This window comes from Lolium rigidum, chromosome 3 (assembly GCF_022539505.1).
Source record: "Lolium rigidum isolate FL_2022 chromosome 3, APGP_CSIRO_Lrig_0.1, whole genome shotgun sequence".
Taxonomy (NCBI): Eukaryota; Viridiplantae; Streptophyta; class Magnoliopsida; order Poales; family Poaceae; genus Lolium; species Lolium rigidum.
In genome coordinates this window covers 39,992,553-40,003,154 of record NC_061510.1, presented here as the reverse complement: position 1 = coordinate 40,003,154, position 10,602 = coordinate 39,992,553, and the positions used below count along the sequence as shown (strand labels likewise).

Genomic DNA, 10,602 nt, shown 5'->3' with positions numbered 1-10,602 from the left:
AATTTAGAAAGAGGGGACGTGCCACTACCACTTCTCCTACACACTCTCTGCTCTGAATCAACCCTAATTTAGACAACAAGCAGCATCCAGCTGACTCCGAGAAACAAAACGGGTGATGATATGCCGCATGGACAAGCTAGTACACATGACAGACACAGCAGGAGCACTAGGAGTATAGGACACACAGCGACACTGCTGCACTCACACCAACTATACCGGTAAAACCAGATCTTGCACCCTGCTGGAGAGTGGAGATGCACAAACACTGTACAATTAGAAAGAGATGACGTGCCACTACCCACTTCTCCCATATGCTCTGGAACCACAAAGAGGGATGGAAATGGAAAATCTTGGACAACAGCAAGCATTCAGTTCCAAGAAGCAGAATGGGCAATGATATGGTAAAGAATAATATACAGAAAGCAGGAGAAATAGATATCTATGCTTGGACTTACACTGGCAGAATATCGACACGCCAAATTTCAGTTCACTTGTTCCAATCATTGACCTATAAATTATTACTCCATACTAACTTAATATTCTTTTGAGGTGTAACTAATGTCTGTGATACTTCAGCTAATCTCTACCTACTTGAATGTGCACCTAAATTTTAATATTAACAACGAGCAAGTGTGATAAACATGTGCATGATTCTCTGCTAATCTTTGAACCTTATTTGTTTCAGCACCTAACTGTCAAAGTGGTAGAACCAAATCACAGCTGCTCCTAATGCAAACATGAAATGAAGAAAAATGTACTAACAAGAACCAGAAGGCATTTAGGTGGCTTTACCATCATCTAGCCCCATGCAACAGATTGCCGAGAGCCCTACTCAAATGTAAAGGCCAATAAAAAGAGGACAACCATCCAAGATTATGGCAATTCCCTAGAAACAGGAGATATAGTAGTAGCACCAACCTAATGCAAAAAACAAAGGCATATCGCATTTTCACTTTCAATATTCAATCCACGGTGCTAAGAGAATTAGGTACCACTACCAGGCGCACCACAGATGAGACAAACATCACGCTTCATATTGGAGGCTGCTGATGATCACATACATAACTAACTAACAATTTGCAAGGATAGTTATACTCTTCCAGATAATCATTCAATCAGTGAACAATGGATGCCTGCCAGACACACCTTGGTGAAAATAAATCTCAGGAATAATTATAACGATTATAAGCATCCTACGAGCAGGTATTTTACTCGAAGATTTTTGAAGGTACGATACACAAGTTTTGATGCAAACTAAATAGACCGACAGGAAGGTGGCATTTTTGAAAAGAGACTAGTCAGATGGGTCAAATTCGTTTCTGCTCTTCAGGGTGGCCCTTTTCCTCGAATCTGAGTCTAATTCATCCAGATCAGATGAAATTGCTAGGTATCCATAAAGGATCCTCTTTTTCTCACCCCTGTTATCGGTCTCAACCAGCAAAGGGCTTGTATCAGGATCTAAAGAGTGAGTGGCTTGTACCCGTGACCAACCTACACGTCCATGATCTTGCCTCTCCAGGAACTCAGCAAGGCGTTCAGCCTCCTTCAAGCCAGCTGGATTGTTGGCAAACTTGATAAGTGTCTGACCAAGATGCCCTTCCTTTCCATACAAGGACTTCGACTTGCCACCAGCAAACCCTAGTTCTGAAAACAAAGATAGATGACAACACAGCAAATATTACTTTGCTGTATACGGCACTGCTACATAAACATGTGCTCAACAGAGCAACAGTTGCATAACTGGGAACAATACTTCTCATGTGGTTTCATTTCTCAATGCCCAAGTGAGGCTCAAAAATCAATTCTAAATTGCACAATCAACATAATTGCTACATAAGATATTTGGTTTAGATAGGAATGCGAACCCCAAATATAATGCTATACTCTACTCTTCCTATAATCCTATAGTCTACTCTTCCCCTATTTCCAAATCTTAGTAAACACAATCAGCACCACACAAAGCAAAATTCTGGGACATGTGGGTCAATGTGAATAGTAAAGAGTGGCAAGAAGCCACAACTGTGGTAACCAACCAAACACTCAACTAAGCGTGTGTTTGGTTGAGGTCACCAGGTGGAATGTAATGGAACGGTACTGCACCTGAAGGTCGTTCCGGTGTTTGGTTGTAAAACAGAACAGAGCGAGGTGGTTCCTCGAAAAAGAATATTCCCTTCAGACCCAAAATGCACTCATTCCTCGAAATTGGTGTAATCTCCCTGTTCCTCTATGCTAAAGCCACCCAACGCCTGCTCACCTCCTCTATTCTCTTGTCAAACTTTCTGGTAAAGGCACTCCACACTTACCCACCTCTTCTATTCCCAGAATCTGCCACATTCTGCTCTCCAACCAAACACAGGAACGGAACCAACCCATTCTATCTTTAAGATCAAACCAAACACAGGAATGGAACCGACCCGTTCCTCTGGAATGGAACCATGACACTAGATTCTACTTGGTACCCAAACCAAACACACCCTAAGAATTGTGGGATGCCTAACTGTACATGTGGCAAGCTTAGGGGGAACCAAAAAGCCCAAAGAAACATAGCGCTCTGGGAGTATGTGGTGCTTTGCCGACTCACATATCAGATTGTAACATGATACATGAATTTGAAACCAGGATGCACAAACTAATTTTGCATGGACAGTGCAATAACTTGCAGTCGGTACAGTACTCTATTCATTAATTGCCTCCCCAAGGGATGCATATGCAACGAAATCCATCTAATGAAGTGTTAGATGCCAGAAATCTTTTGCAGACTAACAAGGCACACGAGATACTCCACCACTCCTGCAGAGATCAAGCTTGCAAGAGCGCAGTATCATGTCTTTAACACTCTCTGGTAAAAAAAAATCTAACACTATGGAGCTACTGCCTCAGCATGTCCAATCAGCCAAGACAGTTCTGCTCTATGACCAACAAAATAGAATAACCGCATGACCCACACCCTGCCTAACAAAAGTTACAAACACACAAGATTACAAGTCCATATCAAGTAAGCTACTTGACACAAACAGTCAGCTTTGTCAACCTTGCCACATGACAGTGGCACACTACAGGCCTAAGAGAATAGTGAGCAGATTGAGGTCGTATAAAAATGGGAAATATTCCTTCTCAAATCCATCAGTTTGTTGGGCGATCCACTGGTCCTGTATGTTCAATTCTAATAGACCTAACATAAAAGGAATGCTCTAATGATATTGCAGTGGAAAGTGAAGGACCAGGGTGATGGGCCATTAAAGCGTTATTATATAAGTTTTTTTGGTTCCTTTCTATGTGATGGGCCACAAAAGTGTCACTATATAAGGTTTTTGGTTCCTTTCTACGTGATCCAATCCCCCAATACTTTTCTGCATAGATGTGATGAAAATGGCTACCAAGCACATCAAGTGCAAATAAGAAACCTCTTATGTGCACTTATCCAACCAACTATGGAACTGTTCACTTTATAAGTCAGAGACTGCAATATAGACATACCTGCAATCTTCTTATCCATTTCTTTGTTCCCTAAACCCTCAGAGCGTCCATCTTTCTTCCTCCCATAAGCAGTGTTACGAATGATAACAGTCGGCGGCCACATGATAAGGTCCTCCTTACTTGCTCGAACAAGGTCAGGAGGTAATGATTGGTATGCCTTAGAGTTATCAGGGGCTTTTGTATAATCCCATCCCATAAGGACGCATAATGCCTTGTGTAAACCAAGATGATCAACATATGAATCAGCATTTGGTGGGTTGTAAGCATGCATGACAAGCCCATGCACATCAGCGAAGTCCTTAGAAGACCTGGAATTGTGCACATTGACCAGACATGATCACAAAAAATTAGGATGTGGTCAACGAGCTGAAAACTACCAAAATAAATGTAACCGTGACAAACTTTTTATGACAAGCAGCAAAATATATCAATCCCACGTGGTACATGAGAAAGCATGGAAATGGGATTCCAATGGTAAAGAAGAGGCCATGGGCAAAAAAGAGTGTAGATATTTGTTCATGTTCACTAATTAAGTAACCTACTGGCTACTCCAGCTGGCACTGTGTGATGTTGCTTACGACGCAGCAGGGCAGTGCTGGAGCTTTCGTAGGACTAACACCCCACCACACACACAGAAAGGCCATGAGGTTATTCTGACTATCCCTTAGTAATTGGCCCATATTTCCACCGCCCCAAATGGGATGTACCTTCTACCATGCAATACATAAGGAGCAGTTACAACCATGTACCGGCCCACAAATGAGACCAACTCATCCATTTATCCCCTAGACTCGCCAACCGCTAAGCTTGCCATTTGTACAGATCACCCTCTCTAAGTTGTACACACGCGCAAGCGCATTCACTTCTGACTGCTGATTAGAATGAAGGGTAACAGAGGAAAGTTGTTCTATCAAAGGGTTTTGATGGAACCTGTGTGTAGGAAAATCCTTGTGAACATGTTAGGAAAGGTAACCATGCAAACGACCAGTTTGTAGAACAAGAAAAGTGAGCTTTCGAGATGGGATGATTTTGCATGAACTATGGAAAGAGATGAAGATTATCAAGATATACCATATGCAGTATAAGATATGGTGAGTCTGAACAAACATCGCAAATGGAAACCAAGGAGGATATGCAAAAGGAAATTTGGTCGTGTCTACCTTTTGTCCTTTTTCACTTCTCCTTCACAGTCAAAATATACTAAATGTAGTTAAGTGGAGATAAGATGACATTCACGGAGTAACTATTTACTGCCCTAATACCCTTTGGATGAAGGAATAATTCATGTTGCCATTTGACGGGCTGACAGAGCCTTCTAGCCATCTACTAGGATCTTATTATCACCCTTTTGGCAATGCTATTGCAACCACCCCTGCAGGTCTCACATCAGTTGGTCACTGGTGACCAGTGGGCCCCGTGCTTTCCCTAAAACACTCCTCTAATATATAGATGTAATAAATTAGCTATAATTACATTTAAGAAGTAGCAAGACAATTAAAATGTGCTAGTTTTGTTGAATATACTATGTTTTTACATGCAAATTGATTATAAACCAGCTCAAGCAGGAGGTTGTAGGTTTAAATTTCAGACGGACGATTATCATGGCCCATAGACCTAGAGCGAACAACCTATCTGGTCCATGTTTACTCCAGCCATGTTGGCCGAATCCGGGTGTAATAACAGATAGTAGTGGTGCCTCTACAACGATGATATCTCCAAGTCCCCGCTGAGATAAATTATTTTTAAAACAATTTATCATGGCCCATAGACCTAGAGCAAACAACCTATCTGGTCCACGTTTTCTCCAGCCATGTTGGCTGAGTCTGGGTGTAATAAATAATAGTGGTGCCTGTACAGCTGCGATATCTCCAAGTCCCCGTTGGGATAAGATTATTTAAAAAAATAAGCAGCAAACAAATAATATTTTGATACAATAATAACAGCTATTTCTCTATCGCCTTACCTACTGCAAAATCACTATGTCATGGTTTACCAAACTATCCATAGATACACCTAAAAGGTACAAGCAAAATATTCCATTGCCAACATTGTTGTCAATTGCTTCGAGGTTTGCCTCTTGGATGGGAATATGTCGTACGGTCGTACAAGCCCATTTGGGCTTACCATTTCAAGATGTTTTTTATGAAATTGCAATAATATAATCCATTGGTTCACAGCTCTATTACACGTACGTGTTCTCACAGACCCCTCCAACATGAATTGTAGCGATGACATGTGTAAGCAAGCATTCAAACGCAATATCATTAGAAAGACACACAAACGGGATATACTGGCCACCCGCCCGTTCATGTCTCCATTTCTATCCCACTATCCTATCCTCCCTCACAATTCTAAAAAAAAAAAAAAAAAAACTTGCACTTAGTACCCCACCACGTAGTATCAAGCTCCTGACCATACTTCTAAAAGACGGAGGAATGAGGGTTCAGGCTCTAAATTCATCGATTCATTGGTCAAACCACTGGTTCACCAAATATGAAACTGGTTCATGAAAGTACAAATATGTCCTAACTTGGGATTATACAACAAAGCAATCAGGTCTAGTTGGTTAGTGGCGAATGGAGTTCGGACCTCAGTGGGTGAGGTCGCGGTTTCAAGTCCCACCCGCGCACCGAATTTCGGCGGAATATCAAAAGAGGAATCCCCTGGCGCACTTGGTTGTTTGACTGTCCTAGTTTTGCTGAATCAGATGGTCAGACTGGGGTTTCTCCAGTTCATATGCTTAAATGGTATTCTTACTGCACCAGAAAGGACAGGCCACTGGTTCCAGGGTTTTCTAGTTGGATCGTGGCTCAGTTCAGTTTTTATTACTATGTAAGCAGCATGTGTATACAACATGAAGCTGTGCATGCGGCAGTGAAGCAGTACAGCTTTGGCACTACTCGTACACAGATCTAAGGCAAGCGCCGCATCAGGGCGTGAGGGATGGCACCCGCAGGGTATGGGTACGGGTAGAGCCATCCCATACCCGTACCCGTCGTCTTCAATATTACCCGTCACCCGTGCCCATACCCGCCAACAAGTATAACATTTTCCCATACCCGTCACCCGGCAGGGTAAATGGGTACCCGCGGGTAAAAATACTCATGCTTAAAACACATCAAATTAATCAAAAAATATGACATGAGGTGAAGCGATCACAAATAGGGTTGTAAGCATCACTAATCTACCAACGATTGTAAGACCAAGAAGCGTGAGGTTCAACCCTAGCAACATGAAGGCATGATTAGGAGTAAAATTAAGTACTTTAGAATATTAGAGCGGCTCATTTGTCTAATTTAGATGGGTAAATGGGTACGTGGGTATGGGTTCTACGATCCCATAACCATACCCGCTCTACCCGATGGGTATAATATTTTTCCATTTACAAACCCATGGGTAATATTTTGTCCCATACCCGTACTTCTATTGGGTTTTTACCCGGAGGGTACGCAGGTGATGGGTACCCATTGCCGATGCAGGACTGGTGCTACGAGGTCTGCTCCTACTTGCAAATCACTCAAAACCATAGTTGACGAGAATGGATACAATAAGAGAGAACTCAGGTAGTACAGAATGTAGCCTCTGCTGAGCTGCTTTGGGTGGTGGAATGGTACATTCCGGCTGGCACAGGATTCAAACTAGAATAACACAAACAACTACTATTCGTAGCCAACAAAGAAGCATATTGTATCAAATCTCTCTGAGCAGTATCAGCAAATAAGTAACTACTCATCTGAGAAAAGTAAAGCACAATATGCAGTATATATATTGTTGCAGAACAGTATATTCCACAGTACGCTGAATCAGAAACACCACACAACATGTAGCTCTGACAAAATGAAAGGATATTCATAACTTCCAAGCTCTGCAATGATAGTCTAATACCCATGTTTCAAATAACAACAGCAAGGAGTTTGATTTTATATGCCACAACTAGAAAAGAAAGCCTCACAGTTCTCTCGTGACCACGAACGTAAAATGCCACTTTGCTTTGAGCTTAAGTGGGTAGAAAAGAAACAGCATAAATCGCATGTATTATCCAAAGGCATGCGAACAGATTATACGTCCGGACAGGAAAGGAGCACAAAGCGATTGCAACAATTAAATGGTCTGGTATAATATGATGATACCATAACTCTCCTCACTTGACAAAATAGAAAATTAATAACTGGAACTAATTTTAGGAACCATAATGGCATAGGCATTGCACCTAGTAGTACAGAGCAGAAAATCTATCGGCCCACTGCATCAAGTGCATTTCAATTCTAGGCCTGAACAAGATTAAATGGAAGCAATACCGAAGCTAGAATTCCCCACAACTAGTACTAACTGACATCTAGAAAAGTGAACGGACAACCAGTTGTCTTGCCCATATCCAAATAGACCGCGATTAAATACCGTGCAAATTGAACAACATAAAAAATCTACGGCCCACGAAACTATTGGTTAGCATTCGTGAAGCGGGTCTCTCCAGCAAGATACACACATGATACAGACATATAGTATCACTGTCAGTTCAGGACAATATAAGAAACAGAGAGCAGAGACATATGAAGTCAGAGCGTAAGAAGGAGCTCAACAATGGAAAGGAACCAGCACAGAAACCTGGCTACAATCTGCACAATAACGTTTCCCAGGAAGAAAGTGACAAGCAAGGCAGGATCACCAAACCTGCCGCAGGGGAGGCACGGGACGCGTCCGCCTTCAAGGTAGCTCCGCTTCTGGGCGGTGCTCTCGTTGAGCATCTTGGAGTACTTGAGGAACGCCTTCCTAACCGCCTGGCGGTCGACGGGAGGCGGCGCCTGCGAAGGGTGATGCGGCGCCTCGAACCGGGGCTGCTTCGGGTACCTGGAGAAGCCCTCGTCGGGGTCGGCGTGGTGCTTGCGCTTGGCGTCGTGCGGCGGCGGCTGATGGTGAGGTGGCCAGGCGTCGGGGCCGGCATGGAGCGGGAGGTGCGCGGGCGGGGGGAAAGGGGCGGGCTCGAACGGGTAGTCGGGGGGCAGGGCGAAGTAGGTGCGCACGGTGCCGTCGGCCAGCAGCATGGTGCGGCGGTCGAGGTTGTTGAAGCCGTACTGCGGCGGGGGAGGCGTCTCCGCCGGCGGCGGCGCGCGGATGGCGGCGGCGGGCGAGGGTGGGTTGCGGGCGAGCGGTGCAGGGGGGTGGGGAGCGGGGTGCCGCCTGGCGTTGGAGGAGGGAGTGGGGGTCGGGGTGCGGCGGGAGGTGGACGCGCCCTTCTCTCCGGCGGCGCCGGGTGCGGCGCCGGCGGGCGGCGGGCCCCAGCGCGACTTGCGGGCAGCCATGTCGGCGGGGGACTTGGCGGAGGCGGAGGCGGGGGGCTTGGCGGAGGCCGGCGGCTTGGAGGAGGCGGAGGGCTTGGCTGCTGGAGGATGATTAGGGTTCTTCATCGCTCGCTCCGCCAAGGGATCGCGACTGATTTGGGAATTTGGGGGATGGGATCGGATTCGGAGCATCGGAGACGAGAGGGTACGGAGTTCTATTTCTACCGTTTCTTTTTTTTTTTGAGGGGAATTTCTACCGTTTCTAATCAGAGCAAAGCGACGAAATTTTGCCTGGATTCACTTTTTTTTCCTTTTTTGCCTACACTCGCAACCATGCACTAGCACCCGTTGGCATTTTTATAGAAGAAAACTCCTGAGCACCCGCCGAACTCAAGGTTCGAACCCGGGTGGGCAGCGTGCGCCCCCGCACGCCTAGCCACCAGACCGACGGTATGTTCTCCACGTGCTTACACTCACAAATAGTATCGTGTAATCATCCCAAGACACTTGACAGTACTACATAACCTCTTCCGCTGAGAGGCGGAGGCGATCCAATCTTCCCAATCTCCGGCCAAGGCGTTGGGCCTGGTTTCCTCTCCATCCGCTTGCCGCTCTGGCGACGACATGAGGGAGGATGAAGGTCGTTCCTCCGTTCTGGCCTAGTAGTTAGGGTTAGTTTTTGTCTTCTATGGTGCGTCGTTGGGGTGGTGGGAGCGGCGCCCGGGCAAATAAATCTGCCACAACTCCACTCCCACACCGGCGGCAACCTTCACGGCGGCGTCTCGGAGTTGTTGGCAACGTGTGCTTGTCGATCTTTCAGGTCGGCGGCTTGGTCTTCTCGCCGTTCTTCAGATCTGGCGAGATCTGTTTCTCAACGTGTCACTGGCGTTTGTCGTTGTCCACGACGGCGCTGGGGGCCAGGGCGATGTGGTTCTTCTGGAGCAAAGATGTTGGTCCGGAGGTGGTGGTTATGTCGTTCTTCTCCAACTTCGTCGATGGGAGGCGGCGTATCTTGATCCAAGACAGTACGGGGACGTCCCCCGGTCGACGTGCCACAGCGACATGTGCCTCGTTGCTTGCAGCAGGCCTGTTCATCGACTCACAAAGCCTCGTTGGCGATGGTGCTTTTTTGGATCTTGCAACGGTGGAGGCTCGGCGTCTCTTGTCGCGTTCGTCTCGGCAGCGTTGGAATTGGACGGCGGCCGCTGGCTACGGTGGTTGTAGGAAACCCTAGAGATCGTTTTGTATTTCTCAATTTTTTAGGTTTTTATCTGCAAATTCAGGATAATCATTTTATCTCGGTTTGTCTTTTAGTTTTCACATGTGTTGCTTCATGTAACTTGGTGTTCGATTAATGAAATATGCGGTTGCTCCAAAAAAAAAGTAGTGTGTAATCATCCTTGTAAACTCACGCACACTCTATCCTTATAATTTTATGATCTGGAATTAACAAAGTCACCACACCGTGTCTCGCTATCAACGAAACATCGCCTCCCATAAAAGAATGTTCTGCTTTTGTAACACAATGGAATGTTAAATTTAAGGTTTAAATTCTAATTGCTGAGGGTGTCAGTGTCCTCCACATGTTGATTCTCATTTTGCCTAGATTGAGTCACCTAGGGTTGCAAAGCTGCACTAGATCTGTCCCACTTTGTAGTCCGGTCAAGTAAATTGTATTTCATAATTTATTTAAAGAAATTAGTTTAGTTTAAACGAATAATGCTTTTGCGAACCCACGTGGGATGCGGCTTGCTACCCTCAAGATGCACTTAAATATGTATTCTGAATTTATGCCAAACGGTTGACAAGGAGGCATAGAGATCCTAGTGGACTGACAATTACATCG

At 45.2% G+C, this 10,602-nt stretch overlaps 1 protein-coding gene across 1 annotated transcript; it reads right to left on the bottom strand.

The window, feature by feature from the left end:
- Positions 1-1,151: 1,151 nt before the first annotated feature.
- On the bottom strand, positions 1,152-8,982 carry LOC124701481 (early nodulin-75-like). Its single transcript, XM_047233549.1, has 3 exons — positions 8,149-8,982; positions 3,478-3,785; positions 1,152-1,644 (listed from the first exon to the last, which is right to left on the bottom strand). The coding sequence occupies exons 1-3, from the start codon at positions 8,946-8,948 to the stop codon at positions 1,295-1,297; spliced, it is 1,458 nt and encodes a 485-aa protein (XP_047089505.1). The 5' UTR covers positions 8,949-8,982; the 3' UTR covers positions 1,152-1,294.
- Between the last annotated feature and the right edge of the window lie 1,620 nt (positions 8,983-10,602).